The sequence below is a fragment of the Ascaphus truei genome, chromosome 13, assembly GCF_040206685.1.
Source record: "Ascaphus truei isolate aAscTru1 chromosome 13, aAscTru1.hap1, whole genome shotgun sequence".
Taxonomy (NCBI): domain Eukaryota; kingdom Metazoa; phylum Chordata; class Amphibia; order Anura; family Ascaphidae; genus Ascaphus; species Ascaphus truei.
This window is the reverse complement of record NC_134495.1, coordinates 18,576,060-18,592,791: the sequence shown is the minus strand read 5'-3', so window position 1 is coordinate 18,592,791 and position 16,732 is coordinate 18,576,060. Positions and strand designations below refer to the sequence as shown.

Sequence of the window (16,732 nt, the reverse complement as noted above, 5' to 3'; positions counted from 1 at the left end):
TCTGGATAAATATACTGTACATGGCAAAGAAGGGTGAGTAGCCGCGTTGGTCCTTTCTTCTATATGGTAACAAAAGAGGGAGAGGGAGTAGGGCGGATGATACCTTTTATGGACCAACAAGTTGATATGTTCGATAAGTTCGAACCGCTCAGGGTCCTTCATCAGGCTCCTTAGTGGAGAATATACTAAAAACCACTTGTCACAAACACCAACAGCTTCAAACAAGATACCACAGATTTCCTCAATAAACTTAACAACATGAAACAACTACCATCCAACACACTACTAGTTACCATGGATGTAGAATTCCTGTACAATAACACCCCCCTCAAGGATGGCACTGTGGCATGCCTGCAATTCCTTGCAACATCTCCCCTGGGTCAGAAATACAGTGATTAAGTAATTACCAAACTGATAGAATACATTCTCACACACAACTACTTCAGCTTCAACAAGGAAATGTACCTACAACTAATGGGGACTGCAATGGGTACCAAGATGGCACCGCAATATGCCAATCTTTTTATGGCAAATCTTGAACAGAGATTCCTAACCACATGCCTCCACAAACCCTACAAATACTACAGATACATTGATGATCTGTTTATAATATGGACAGGGGTTGCAGAAAATCTAAAACAATTTTACGTGTCCTTCAATTCATTCCGCCCATCAATTAAGCTAAAAATAGTTTATTCGTCAAACCTAGTAAACTTTCTGGACACCACAGTAACACGGAAGAATGGAAAACTACACACATCTGTATATAAGAAATCCACAGACAGATGTACAGTAGTTACGTCAATAACTAGAAGAGATGGAAGTAACGCCAACCAATAAACCAACTTAAGATAAACACCTAGATGATAATAGCAATAGATGGAGGACTTTTTTCTTCTTTGCACACGTCTGTAACTCCAGCGTGCACCTCACTCACCCAAAACGAGCCATCGTACACAGCCAGGCTGTAAGATATCGCCGCTTATGCTCTGACACTAAAGACAGAAACAGACACTTCACAATCCTGATTGAATTATTCAGACAAGCCAACGGGGCCCTATTCTAGAAGCTCTGATATTGTAATTGCCACATCGAACGTGTTGGTATGTTCAGAGCTCTCGGTATGAAATTTGTGAACAAACAGTATTCACTATTGCAAATTGCATTTTAAATACCGTTTGTTAAAAACAATGACATACTGCACTCGTTTGTAGTTGCTTTACAAGCGAAATTAGCTAAGGAATGAATTGGAGCAGGGGGTCTCCGGAGCTGAACAGCATTAATTTCAGGTCCGGTGGACCTCCTGCTTCCCGAGGTGCAGGCCTCTGTATCCGGTATCTTCTACAAGTTTAAATGTCCCGCGTCTCGGCCCATGTGACCGGGACATTTAAACTTGCAGGAGTTACCGTACCTCGGGAAGCAAGGGATCCCCGGACCTGAAAGTCATGCGGTTCAGCTCCGAAGACCCACTGCTACCCCCAACAACCCCTCGTCCGCCACCAGAAACAGTAATGGGCAAAAGCCCTGTTAGCCAGATCTGACTAATCACAGTTTTGCCCATTCAAAAGCAATCAATAGCCAGCCACCCTTCAGTAAATAAAAGTTGTTCTTACCCCTGCCAGGATGAAGGCCATCTTCCTCTTCAGTGACACTAATATTTACATTAAAATACTAGCTACTGCCAGTAACCCCTTAATCAACTTAGCGGGTAGTAACTGCTATGGTAATTAAGGGGTTAACCCCTCCCACTACCCACCCGGAAGGGCTAACCACCCTCCCCGGGGCAACTATCCCCATAACCCAACCCCTACCCCCATCACCACAGACACAAATGGGCCAAAGCACTATTATCTGGGATATCCCCAATACCTGTTCTGTTAGTGGTCCTTAAGGACAGGAGTTGTCCACCCCTGGTGTAGTGGATTTGGGGTTTGAGCTGGCTGGGACAGTGTATACACAGTATATGTACACACATACACACCCATATGAGTACATGAATTCCTCCATTGGTTTCCTTTTGTGAAGATTTTATTTTCAGTCACCCTAATCACTGCATCTTTGAAATATCTACAGCAACGTAGTTGCAAGACTCTAATGAGCCCATAATGAAAGCAATACATCTCGGGATTTTTGTTTTGTGTTCTTCATTCCTGAGATTGAATACTGTAGCTTGTTGTACGTATCTCGCATTAGGGAGCAAACTCTAAAACTGGCAGAGCAGATGTTTCATGCCTGAGCGCTGCTGTAGCAGCTCCAGTAAATGCTGCTAACCCTCAGGCACTCTCCAGATCCGTTCCGCTCTGTATGTTGTCATCTCACCTTGTGTTTTCCATCTCCCTCTGTCTGCAGTTACTGTGCACCGTCACTTTTCTCCCTCATTCACCCACCTTCCATGCTCCACCTCCATGTACCATCTGAGGTCCAAGAGTCCAGCAAGCCAAGCTGCAGTGATCCAATCACCTTCTGAGCGGTTCCGTATCCCTCCCACCATGCCGGGTCTGCCGTCCTGTATTACCACCCATCCCAATCTATGTGCTAGGCAGCATGTTGCCATTTGGTCCATTATACAGCATGGGGCTAGTGATACTTTACCTGCCAGTGTGTATGACACTTTACGGTGATAAAAGGGTTATCACACATTGTTGATTATTTACCCATTGCACCTAAGGGGTTAAGTAATTTTGCGGACAAAGAGGCAGTAGGGAAGTTGCGTTTTGTAAACGACATGCCTGCTAATTAGCGCTTGCACGCTAAGGTCCAGATCCAGAAAGCTCCGCTAAATCCAAGCTCATAACGGGACGTCACCTACAGCAGGAGCGGACGTTCTTTTCCCCTCCACTGTAAATTGGGATACCATGAGCATGTTACCATACCTCCTCCACTGTAAATTGGGATACCATGTGCATGTTACCATACCTCCTCCACTGTAAATTGGGATACCATGTGCATGTTACTGTACCATACCTCCTCCACTGTAAATTGGGATACCATGCACATGTTACCATACCTCCTCCACTTTAAATTGGGTTACCATGTGCATGTTACTGTACCATACCTCCTCCACTGTAAATTGGGATACCATGCACATGTTACCATACCTCCTCCACTGTAAATTGGGATACCATGTGCATGTTACCATACCTCCTCCACTTTAAATTGGGTTACCATGTGCATGTTACCATACCTCCTCCACTTTAAATTGGGATACCATGTGCATGTTACCATACCTCCTCCTCTGTAAATTGGGATACCATGTGCATGTTACCATACCTCCTCCACTTTAAATTGGGTTACCATGTGCAGGTTACCATACCTCCTCCACTGTAAATTGGGATACCATGTGCATGTTACCATACCCCCTCCACTGTAAATTGGGATACCATGTGTATGTTACCATACCTCCTCCACTGTAAATTGGGAGACCATGTGCATGTTACCATACCTCCTCCACTGTAAATTGGGTTACCATGTGCATGTTACCATACCTCCTCCACTGTAAATTGGGATACCATGTGCATGTTACCATACCCCCTCCACTGTAAATTGGGATACCATGTGTATGTTACCATACCCCCTCCACTGTAAATTGGGAGACCATGTGCATGTTACCATACCTCCTCCACTGTAAATTGGGTTACCATGTGCATGTTACCATACCTCCTCCACTGTAAATTGGGATACCATGTGCATGTTACCATACCTCCTCCACTTTAAATTGGGATACCATGTGCATGTTACCATACCTCCTCCACTGTAAATTGGGAGACCATGTGTATGTTACCATACCCCCTCCACTGTAAATTGGGATACCATGTGCATGTTACCATACCTCCTCCACTGTAAATTGGGATACCATGTGCATGTTACCATACCTCCTCCACTGTAAATTGGGATACCATGTGCATGTTACCATACCTCCTCCACTGTAAATTGGGATACCATGTGCATGTTACCATACCTCCTCCACTGTAAATTGGAATACCATGCACATGTTACCATTTAACAAAGCAATGGAAAACTAATACATTGTGGCCCATCTGGTAGTAAAGGGGTTAAGGAAACCCTCTTTTTTTTACTCTTCCATTTAGTTGATTGGTCTTTATGTACCTGACAAATGGCAACATGGTGTTTACCAGCTTACTTTGCTTCCCTTGCTTTAAGCAGACTGGCCCAGCTTAACTAAACAGTGCTAAGCCATAAGGCACCTTGTAACCCATACAAGTGAATGGGCCATCATGTCCCTTAAGACTTGGCACCCATCAGTAAATATGGCCCAGGTCTGTTACATTCTGTTTTTTTTTTTTAAATCTTTAATCATTGCAAAATATAATAATTAGAAATGTACAAAAGTAAATTCCATCACGCTCATGCTTATCCATGATCGGTCCAGCTGTCTACTATAGGCCTCGTGCCTATCTTGAGTCATTAAATTGAAGCACCAATCACATTTTCTCTACATTCTCTGAATTCGTGCACAACAGCTGATATCTTATCACCAGATGCCCCCTGGTTTAGGGAAGTCCAGCAATCTTTTCCTATCGTAACTATCTTAATGGGATATATATATATAGACATGCAGATGAGCATACAGCTATATTTGCATATTTGCTTTCCTGTGGAGGGTTTTTGTCACTTTTTTTACTCACCATAACTTAACTCAGTATTATGGTTTGGCCTATCCCATAAGCCTCTCTTGCATTCCCAGTAAAATCAACCCCACACTGATGAGACCCATCAAGGTCGAAACAGCTGTCTGTGGTTGGTTTTCTGGGTATGCACCTTAACCCTGGCTGTGCTCGAAGCTGTGACCATGCAGCAAGCTTAAGCCTATAGGGAACCATGTTAAAAATGGTTATTGAGACATATATGGGGATGGAGGGGGGGGGGGGGAAGGGGGGGGGGGAAAAAAAAAAAGAAAAAAAAAAATGGTTATTGAGGCAAAAAGTGACACTGTGTGCTCATTTGCATGTCATTTCCCAGAATCCCTTGCTGCAGTGGAAGTGCTGTATGCTGGGTGATAATGGGGAAAGGCGGGGTTGCAGACCTGCCTAAGACATGCAGATGAGCATACAGCTATATTTGCATATATATATATATATATATATATATATATATATATATATATACACACACATACAGTATATATGTTTCTGCTATAGCATTTACAGTGTATGTGACACTCTACATACAGAACAGTAGAATTTTGCAGTCACCTGCCCCAAATACATTACAATCTAACTTGGGCTGTAGGGGTAGCTTAGTGGTAATAATATTGTCTTTGAAGTGGGTGAACCCAGTTTGAATCCCAGTGTCCGCTCTCCTTGTGACCTTGGGCAAGTCACTTTATCTCCCTAAAAATGATATAGTACGCCCTTTGGAGGGAGGGTCTCACTGTACCTGCAAATCTAAAGGGCTATTTACAAACACAAACTTTAACATTATATTATGTTTAGGCACAGCGAGATAAAGTCACTTATCCAAGGTCATATGGCGTTTATTCGCCGCCACGGATATATTCGCTGGGGTCTAAAAAGTGACCCTGACCTTGTGTGTGTGCAGTACCAACAGCCGCCACTGTGTGTTTGATTGCGAATGTTTATACATTCAATTTCCCGAGGGAAAGAGAGAGAGAGATCCCCTGAAACCTGCCTTCAAACAGCCATTGGAGAGACACCTGTGCTAAAACAAAGAGCACACCTGTGTTACCTAATAGGATATACAAAGTATATTGCAGGGGTAGCCAAAATCAGCCTTCAAGAGCCAACTGCAGAACAGATTTTAAGGATAATCCCTGCTTCAGCGCATGTGGCTCAATCAAAATGGCTGAACCACCTGTGGACAAGCAGGGATACCCTTAATACCTGCTGATTGAGCCACCTGTGCACGTGCAGGGATTCCCTTAATACCTGCTGATTGAGCCACCTGTGCTGAAGCAGGGGTTATCCTTTAATCCTGGCCTACTAGTGGCTCTTTAGGACAGAGTTTGGCCACCCCTGGTATATTGTGATGTCTCCTATTTGCATATTTCCCAGGTATCTCAGGTGTGCTCTCTTTTGAGCACAGGGGTCCGTGTTTGAATGGAGGAGCACTTGGGACTAAACTACAATAGGTCATCTGGGCGAATCGAACGTCTACACGTTCGTAGGCAGAAAACGATGGGGATTTCAGGAGCATTCTCCCCGATTTTTTTTTTACTATTCAAACCGCCATCGAATCTCCATCTGCATATCGCATTTTGTTAAACAATCTGCAAAGAATTTTGACACATACGCCCATCTCTACCACTGAGGTGCTCTTTCTGCCCACTAGTGTAAATGCCCCTTACAGGGAAGTAAGTCAATGAATGAGAGGAAAGAGAAGGGAAGTACTGCAGCGCCAACTACTAAACTAGTGATAATTAATTAAACGTGATGTGTGCGATTAATTAAATACAATAAGCAAAATATAATTATATTGACGAGGTACTAAAGAGTCCAATATAGGTATACTTAACACACATTCCCAGCTAGCTCAAACTCCCACACCCACCACATCATGAATATATATTTATGTCAACAAGAGAGCTACTGAGCGTGGCAATTGTATATAACAAGCATTGGGCACCCCTGTCTCTTGTTATATAGGTATACTTAAGTCCAGCTGCCAGAGTCCAGGAGCGAGTTACACGTCACTCCACAGAATTGAGCAAAGAAGACAGATGTCCTCTTGCGCATTGACTCAAGCACAGATGTTAAACATGGAATAGATACAGAAAGGACAACAGTATATTAATACATTGTTATCCAAATGGACACTTATAAGTTATTTATACAATAATATTTATGGCGTTTATACAAAATGGGGAATGAGTGGGTCGGTTCCGTCTTTGGTTCCCAGCATGCTGATATGTGGAACATTCCGATCTCATTGCCTATAAACTAATTTAAGTTTATATTGTATGGAGTTTTTATTGTATTTTAATGTATTTGATTTTGTGCTATGTAATGATGTTGTTGAAGGTACAAATAATTGTAACCACTCAGCACATTTCGATGGACAAGCTAATAATGTAATCAGCTGGAATGAATTTGATTCGTTTGAAGACACTATTTAATACCATGGGACAACACCTTGAGCCAGATCCCTGACGAAGCGGTTGCGAAACGCGTTGGATTGGAACTTACAGACCACCGTAACACTCGTGACGTGTAGATTTTCTTTCACCTAGCCGTCAGCTGATTGCCCTACGGGCACCCGCACACGGACGCGAGCGCAACCCAGAAGACACCACTGCTACGCAATCACCTCCTGACCGTGAGAAGCTGCGTGAATCCCCCTGTTTAAGAACTCGACGAGGTGGGCACAGCAGGCGTGTGAAGGTAAAGGAGACGAATTGATTGGACTCCGTGGAGCCTGAACTGTGAGCAGGACCGACACAAGAGAGGAGGAAGTCCATGCTGGGAAGCTATCCAAAAACGCTGATATACCCAGTGCTGTCTGTGAGAGCAATATTGCTCTAAGCCACTCTAGTGTAATAAATTTATCGTGCCATGATGTTTTCTCTCTTTTGTTTACATTAAGTTAAGTATCCTGAATAAGCAGAAACCTAGCCTCATTTAATTGATGTAACCTCTGAAACTTTATCTGGAAAAGAATCTATTGATTGAAAATCAATCAAATCTGTAAGTGTACAAGTTTAACTTAAATGTGTCCATTAGGATAACAGTTTATTAATATACTGTTGTCCTTTCTTTATCTATTCCATGTTTAACATCTGTGCTTCAGTCAACGTGCTGGAGGACATCTGTCTTCTTTAATGAATGAGAGGAACATTGCTTTGATGATAGACATTCCTTCATTGGCTCTCTTGACCATTCTCTGCTTCCCCCGTGTATACCTCAAGAGCCAGGAGATTCCCAGTGATAAGAAATCAGTGGTTTTTCTCAATTGGGGATGCGATGCTGAAAATATACGGTGGGGTGACGCTGCTTTACTGAGTGTCTTCCTTCTCTGCAGTGGCTCAAGAGTTAATGGATACTCAGGGAGGAGGGCTGCCTTCCATGTGGCAACCCAGCACCCGCAAGTCCTCCTGTTCCTCCTGCTCTCAGAATGGGTCAACAGACGGAGGTCCAGCCAATGGCTGCAATCATGAGAGGTACGATAAGGAGTATGCCGTATGTCAAGGAAGTGGGATTAACCAATCACAATCAGGGGAACCCATAGCAGACAGCTGGAAGTACATTGTTAGACTTACAGATGTAGCAAGACTCACTGTCCCATGTGTTCTTGTTGGGATTTTGAATGGCTACCCAACAGGAAGCCACAACGGGTGATGTTGGGAGCAAGAACACTGGTAACTGCCCCGATAAGTAAGTCTGGAACCGAGGGGCCCCGGAGCTGAAAATATGACGTATTGTATAATCCTTTCCACTAGGACGTCCAAAAGACTTTATCCACAGTTTTTTAAGTTTTTTTTTTCATTAACCCTTTGAGTGTCCCCGTCATGGGCGTTTTTAGCCCTTCTGTTTCCGTAATAAGCGACTCTGCGATGTGCCGGAGGCGCCGTGGCACTCTGGCACTTAAAGGGTTACTTCCCATGTAAGTCTGTGGCAGTCAACATCTGTTCTGATGCGTTAACCCCCAACAGATCTCAGTGCATCTGCCTCCTTCAATCATACGACCACTACTTTTTTTTTAAGGCACTTCAACCGCTGGTATTAATGCAATGCGTATGCGTTGCTGCTCCCACTGACACTCAAAGAGTTAACAAGGATAAGGTTGCTATCTAAAAACAGCAATATATTAATCTGAGAAGTGTCTCTGATAATGGTACTGGATGTGCCAGAGGCAGGAAGCTTGTTAGAGCTAATTATAAGAGGAAGCTGCACTATACACATGAAAGCACCAAAGTCTCATACTCAGGCTGATTTTCTGCACTATAAATTTCTCCTCTCCTGTTCTAACTCTGCTCTCTCTAAGGCCAAACAACACTATTTTCCTTCGCTCATCAGCACTCACAAATCTAATTCATGCCAGCCATCTCTTCTCTGTATTTGACTCCCTTCTCTGACCTCCCCCTCCCACTTCCCACCCTTCCTTAACTTCTCCTCACCAGCTTTTGCCGACCACTTTCAAAGCAAGTTGGGTGATTCACAAGGAGATTCCGTCTGTCCCTTCCACCTCCTCTCTGCTTCTACCCAAACTTCCTTCACTCTTGACTCCTTTTCTCCTGTTACAGAGTTGGACGTTTCTTCCCTGATCCTATCCCCTCACACCTTATCAACGTTCTTGCTCTGTGTTAGTCTCCACTCTCAGCCATATCTTCAATTCCTCCCTGACCTCTGGCATTTTCCCCTCCTCTTTTAAGCATGCGGTGGTCACACCTATTCACAAAAACATTGTAGACCCTACGTGCCTTATTAACTACGAACCTGCATCCCGCTCCTGCCTTTTGCCTCCAAACTACTAGAACGTCTCGTGTTCTCCCGTACAATCAACTTTCTTAATTCCCATTCCCTCCTGAACCCTTTACAATGTGGCTTTCGTACAGCTCACTCAACAGAGACTGTGCTCACTACAGTATCCAATGATATACATGAAGCCAAATCCCATGGTCATTTTTCCCTACTAATCCTGTTCGATCTCTCTGCTGCCTTCGATACTGTCGATCATCCTCTTCTCCTGGATGTTCTAAACTCCCTTGGCATCCGCAACCAAGCTCTATCCTGATTCTCATCTTACCTCTCCCATCTCACATGTTCTGTCTCATTTGCTAACATGTCTTTGTCACCTGTTGATATGTCTGCTGGTGCACCTCAGTGCTCTGTTCTAGGTCCTCTCCTTTACTCTCTCTACACATAATCCCTTGGTGACCTCATCAACTATTTTCGCCGTAGATCTCATCTCTATACAGCGGATACGCAGATATATCTATCCACCCGACCCTCACACCTGCAACCCAGTCCCAAGTCTCTGATTTGCATCCTGGTTATATCCTCGTTGATGGCCTTAAACTTAATATGGCTAAAACTGAGCTTCTCATATTTCCCATAAACCTGGCCCAATGTCCTAATTTTCCATCACTGTAAATGATTCTGCCGTCTATCCTATCCCTTCTTCCCCTGTAATATTGCCATAGATCCACCCTTTCCTCTGTCACACTACTGCTAAAGCTCTAATGCTTGCCCTCATCCTCTCCTTTCTGGATTACTGTAACATATTGCTAACAGGCCTCCGTGCCGCACAACTTTCTCCTTTGCAATCTGTCCAACATTCTGCTGCTAGAATAACTCAATTTCTCCCAAAACAGTCTCTGCTCATCTCCTTCAAGACTAACCTTATAACTCACCTCTTAAATTAAGCTCTCCAATAACCCGGACTCATGGCTACTGTCCCACACCCACAGTCACTCCTACCAACGACTGCCATCTCTGCACTTATTCCCTTACTTAGTGTATCTGCAGGTCTCCCATAATACCACTTAGATTGTAAGCTCTCCGGGACAGGGATTTCCTTTCCTATTGTCTGATCTTATTTGTTGCACTTATTGTGCTATAATTCCCTGTACTGTATGGTCTCTCTTGTAAAGCGCTGAGTACAGCTGTGAGCGCTATATACATAAAGATATACATACATACAAATATGCAGTCTCATTTACAGACATGTCAAATCTCATTGCGTCTCACTAATATGGGCTCAGTCTTACTGATTTGTAGCATTAGTGCTCTCATAGACTTCAATAGAGACTGGATAAATACATACATTTCCTATTAACCGTTACAGTGCCTGGGGTCCTTTGGCACCAGCGAGCCACTGGACCGTTGGAGTGTCCGGGTCATGTGATCACTCCAGTAGCGATCACATGACGTGACCAAGCCCACGATGCGGGAGACAGAAGTAGAAAGAGCTACACTGCTGGTCTGATCGGGCTGACCGCTCCATCTGAGAAAATGCGCGTACGCCATAAGGGCAGTGAACAGATTCAAGTACAGTTCTGCTGCCAAAAGAGGTTGACGTCTTTGCCAACCTGAAGTCAATTGTGAATGTCTTCTGGAACCACAACTAAAGTCTATGGTGGGGAGGGGGGAGGTGACGCTGGTGGTCTAGGGACCAAAGTTTCAGAGGCACTGAGCTATAGGAAGGTATTGCACCATTCAAGGCTTCTCAGTCAATTGCTCTTCTTCAGATGTAGATAATTGTAACATCAGCATGTTCCTCTCCAGGGGTGAGTCAGAATCTGCCATTTTCAAATGATCTGGGTGAACAATTACGTTTAGAGTCTAATTGATAGATATATTAAATCTGCTTTATTAGTAGGAACGAGTCCTTTTCCTCTCGGTTCTGAGAAAGGGGCCCCCGTTGCTCGTGTTCTGAGAAGAAACACTCGGTTACACACCTGTAATTAAAAGCAATTAGTAGAAGACAGCTTGACTGCTTGGATTTATAGTGTGATTAATGGGAAGTGTTAGACGCACTGTACTGATGACTGAAGCATAAATTGGCATTATTAGCACAGAGGATCTTGAGCAACGAAGACCCAAGAAGAATTTTACCATATTAGGATTTGGGGGGTGGGAGGGTTGTATAAAAAAGCTGCTAGTTCCTTTCAAATTAAATAATGGGATTGTTCCCTTATTTTCACAGGTATATAATATTTTCTAAGGAACAGTTAAAAAATAAATGAAAAACAGTGTACTACATATTTATATTAAATACATAAGTGTAGTATACAGGCATACCCCGCATTAACGTACGCAATGGGACCGGAGCATGTATGTAAAGTGAAAATGTACTTAAAGTGAAGCATTACCTTTTTCCCACTTATCGATGCATGTACTGTACTGCAATCGGCATATACGTGCATAACTGATGTAAATAACGCATTTGTAACAGGCTCTATAGTCTCCCCGCTTGTGCACAGCTTCGGTACAGGTAGGGAGCCGGTATTGCTGTTCAGGACATGCTGACAGGCGCATGCGTGAGCTGCCGTTTGCCTATTGAGCGATATGTCCTTACTCGCGAGGGTACTTATTAAAGTGAGTGTCCTTAAACCGGGGTATGCCTGTATCCATATTATGTTGCGTGCTTCAATTCTCCATATTTCTTGAGAAATTGCTTTAATGTGGAAATGTCCTGTAATCGGTGTAAAGCTTTGGATAAAATATGTATATTATTTGTTTTTTCAGAGCGCCACTTAAAATGCTGTGTGACAACATGAAGTACCAGATTGTCTCCAGGGCCTTTTATGGGTGTAAGTATTTGAGACTGATTTTGATTAGTGAAATATTGTGTTGCTATGACCTTTATCTAGAATGTTTTCCTATCTGTTCATGGAACAAGCTTGTCAGTTTTTAGTTAGATCTTTAAAAACAAAGGAACGTGTTTCTGCAGCTGATCTGTGCTTGACCAGTTACAGACCATACCCATCCATTAGCCCCAACCCAAATACCTCCACCGACACCGATGTGGAACAAACAGCTTTTATTGAAGAATTATACATTAACCGGAAAACCCGGCCTTGCTGCATCTAGCAATGGCACCGCCAAACGAATAGCACCAGTCTGCATGGTCTTCTGTGCCCCATCCCAACCCATCGGGTATTAATCCTTGTCCACACAGTTGAATGGAACCCCTCCGGCTGTACAGACACTCACATCCTTGCTGTACTTTCCCCCTTAAACAACATAAACCCACCAAACATTGCATAACCACAGGGCGGGCAGTCTCCTCACTCACGTGGGAGGTTCCTCTCACTGAAGGTTGGAGGACCTCCTCCTCCGGTCGCCCCAAGACCCACTCTCAAATGTAACCCATTCTCTCCTTAAACTCATAGGCTGGAGGTGGGCCCCATCTTCCTCCGCGGTTATAGGGACTCCATTTTGGGGCCCACGACCCCTCCTTTTTATCTCCACTTGTGTGTATCTTGGTAAATGTAGAGATGCATATTATATTAAAGCAGCGGTCGGCGCTAATCGCCATTTTTACTGGCCTATCTGGTGGTGAAGGGGTTTACATTACAGTACTTCTCAAGTTACATAGCTCTGGCGAGTGTCCAGCACACACTTTTTTTAATAGATTTCTCGCAGTGCCCCTGTTTGCCACACTAAGGCCTCGCTCAGACAGGCTGCTACATCCACACGCTTGCGTGCGCACCTCCGTCGCGAGCTCCTGCAGCCCAGCGATCTGCACTCAAACTGCAGGAGTTGGGTCGCGGCGTTTGGGGGCGTGGCAGGGGGGGCGCGTAACGAACACGTCACAGAGCTGTCTCGCCTTTATAGGCTGAACCAGCTCACGTGACGCGACTGCAGTTTCTAGTGTGACAACTGTCATCCACTAGACTGAACGCGGCCTGTCTGAGCGAGGCCTAACCCTTCGCCACAGTATGTTTGCATTAACCGCTTCTAGTGGATAGAATGACCGCAGCACGTGACACAGATAACATATCCCGTTTCAATCACAGAGTTTCCGTAGGATACAGTGGCAGTGTGAATGCAGAATATCACAATATATCTCCCATAACACACCAGAGGGGACAACAGAGCCCAGTACATCTGCACGTGTACCTGTGTCTTCTCTCCTCTCGCTCCTTGATATGTGTCATTCACGTATGAGGTCACACACAAAAAAAATAGTTTTTTGGGGAAGTATTTTTAATGTGCTGCTGACCAGTTTGGTTTTCTTCAACTATAACAGGGCTGGCCTACTGCAGACACCTTTCTACCGTGAGAACTCACTTATCGGCTCTGGTCAACCATAAGATTGTGCATCCTGATGTAGCAGTTGATGCGAGCTTGGGGCTGACTGTGGACATATGGCAGAAGTATTTGGCGGACAGCACGGTAGGTATCTGTGGCCCTGTAGCTAATCACAAAGCATTTACTGTTCAGAGATGCTACTTTAAATGTATATTCCCACTCTTCCGGTCCTAGCAGCATTTCAAGGTGTTGGTCCTTAGTCAACACTATGGTGGGTTCAATTCCTGTCTGGGCTACGTCCAGCCAATGAATGTCAGGCAGTGGTAGTGTAAGTGGAAATCCACATTGAACTAGAAGACCAACACCCCTTACAACCCTGGTTATCTACACGCACAACCTGGTTTCAAGAGTGTTACAAATAAAAAAAGAGAAACCGAAAGATTGTCGTGTGATTATTTGTACACCTGAAGGACTGAGAATAAAGTCTTTGTCTTTGGAACCCATCAGAGTTATGAAGAGCGGGAGCTTCTACGTCTCATTTACTACGGGGGCATTCAGCACGCGATAAGGAAAGAAGTTTGGCCATTTCTTCTTGGACACTATCAGTTCGGGATGACGGAATCGGAGAGAAGAGAGGTGAGAGCTCTGGATGTTATAGCAAAATATTTGAAGTGTCTCCATGCTTGTATTATCCATGCTGTGCCTGTTCACCCTGCCCCATGACAATCAAATTAAATAACCACAGTAGGTATTTCTCTATACAGTGTTTACAGAAGGTTAGAGGACATCCGGGGCATGTCGTAAGGTCAACAGCTAAGAATTTAGGGATGGCACTTTCACTGAGGTTTTGGTTCTAAGAAATATTCGTGTGTTTTGGTTGCGCTGAAACTTGAATGGTTTTGGATTTATTTATTTTTTTTACTCTGAGGCGAAAAACTAGAAATATGGAGGACATTTCTTTTTACCATTTTTTGTTCAAACGTTGAAATTTTTTGTAAAAGTTTGCACGGCCTTTCAAAAGTAAAATCCTCAAATAAAACAACAACTAAAAACCCCTGTATAATGTGCCTGAAGGTGGCCCTTTCTCAGGGGCTTAGCTCAGATTTTGCTCGGGTTTGACCGGTTTTTCCCAAGTCTGACTTGAACTTCAAAATGAATTTCGAGGATTCCCAACCCACGAACTTGGCCTTCCTTAATAAGAAGGGCTACAGTACATTCAACGTTATTGCGTCTCTGTTAACTGTTGAGAAGTTTTATACTCACAAGTACTCAGAAGCACTCAAAAGGCTCACTCATTTTCAGTGTCCTTAGAAAGATTACATCCTCGTTAAAGAGGCAGCTCAACCAACGGCACTGTTTAAAAAAGTTTTCTAATAAAATAATTTAACAAACGTAGAGTAGAAGTAATACCTTTAATGTCTAACCGGTGGTTAAAAAGCATTCAAGCTTTCAGGACCACAAGCGTTCCTTCTTCAGGATGATTAGGCATTGAAGGTATCACGTCTACCCTACTTTTGTCTATTCTACTAGCTAACACGCTACCATCCTTTATTTGTGTCAATAATAAAATAATAATGCAGAAGTAGAAAGGAACCTGTAGGAATCTTCCTGATCACCCCTGGTGATCGACAGATTTTCCGTTCTGTTGGTAACACTGTAACGATGACATAGATGCTCCACCGGGGGGGCTTCCTGGTGACTACAACCCGAGTGGGTGCGATGTCCCCAGGGGGCGTCTTTTGTAGGCGTTTCAGTGTTCCCGGCTTAACGGAAAAGGCATTGCTTACCAGAAGCGCAGGACTTCTACAGAAGTTCAGGAGGGTTCATTTTTACTACCATGTTCATATGATTTCATTAGATAACTTTACAGAAATCCAGTTAATTGAACTGTAGAAACTGTGTTACTTATTTGTATTTTCTGAAAAATGGGATCTGTAATTTGAAGCATATCAGCTATGCGTCTGTTTATCTGTTTGACGTTGCAAACAAAGAAGAGAACCAGTAGAACAAGTTACCTGCGGCTTTAAGGACTGACAAACAGTCTTATGACTAAAAGACTTAGAAGATTGTTAAAAACCCTCCAATATCATGGAACTGGAGTACCATGGTATTGGAGGGCTTTAAAAAGTATGTAAAAATAGTTATACAGGTTCAAAAAAAATATTAATTTGAATGGACCGTAAGGTACCTTATGGAGTAGCACGACTTAGTTAATATGGCCCTAAAACTATAAAACAGTAAGATAATTTCTTCAGTGCTGCAGCAGTGACATGCAGCATTGCCAGCCTGAGTCCATGCCGTCACGGGATTATAATTCTGTTTTGTTACTCTATTATTATTTTAATATGGGTTTTACATCATACTTTCATATATTTTGCGAAGTGGGGACTTGGAGAATCTAGATTGGGATAAAATCTCGTGATAATGATCTGGATCTGTAGGATCTCATGATGACAAAGCTATGGGATCTCATGATATGAAAATATAGGATCTCACGATGATATGAAGATATAGGATCTCACGATGATAGGAAATTATAGGATTTCATGATCATATAAAGCTATAGGATCTCATGACGATATAAAGATATAGGATCTGATGTTGGTATAAATATATAGGATCACATGATAACATAAAGATATAGGCTCTGATGATAGGAAGCTATAGGATCTGATGATAGGAATCTATAGGATTTGATGATATGAAGCTATAGGATCTGATGGTGTGAAGGTATAGAATCCGATAGTATGAAGCTATAGGATTTGATGATATGACGCTACAGGATCTGATGGTGTGAAGCTATAGGATCTGATGGTGTGAAGCTATAGGATCTGGTGATGTGAAGCTATAGGATCTGATGGTGTGAAGCTATAGGATCTGATGGTATGAAGCTGTAGGATCTGATGGTGTGAAGCTATAGGATCTGGTGGTGTGAAGCTATAGGATCTGATGATATGACGCTACAGGATCTGATGGTGTGAAGCTATAGGATCTGGTGGTGTGAAGCTATAGGATCTGATGATATGACCCTGCAGGATCTGATGGTGTGAAGCTATAGG

At 43.4% G+C, this 16,732-nt stretch overlaps 1 protein-coding gene across 2 annotated transcripts in view; it reads left to right on the top strand.

The window, feature by feature from the left end:
- Window positions 1-16,732, top strand: part of SGSM1 (small G protein signaling modulator 1) — a 152,870-nt gene that overhangs the window by 119,687 nt on the left and 16,451 nt on the right. Inside the window, exons 13-18 of one of the 2 annotated variants that reach the window (XM_075568736.1) lie at window positions 782-785; window positions 2,384-2,496; window positions 7,996-8,134; window positions 12,165-12,229; window positions 13,672-13,817; window positions 14,181-14,309. In XM_075568736.1, the coding sequence (XP_075424851.1) occupies window positions 782-785; window positions 2,384-2,496; window positions 7,996-8,134; window positions 12,165-12,229; window positions 13,672-13,817; window positions 14,181-14,309 (596 nt within the window). The remainder of the gene's footprint in view (window positions 1-781; window positions 786-2,383; window positions 2,497-7,995; window positions 8,135-12,164; window positions 12,230-13,671; window positions 13,818-14,180; window positions 14,310-16,732) is intronic. The other variant, XM_075568735.1, reaches the window with a different exon arrangement.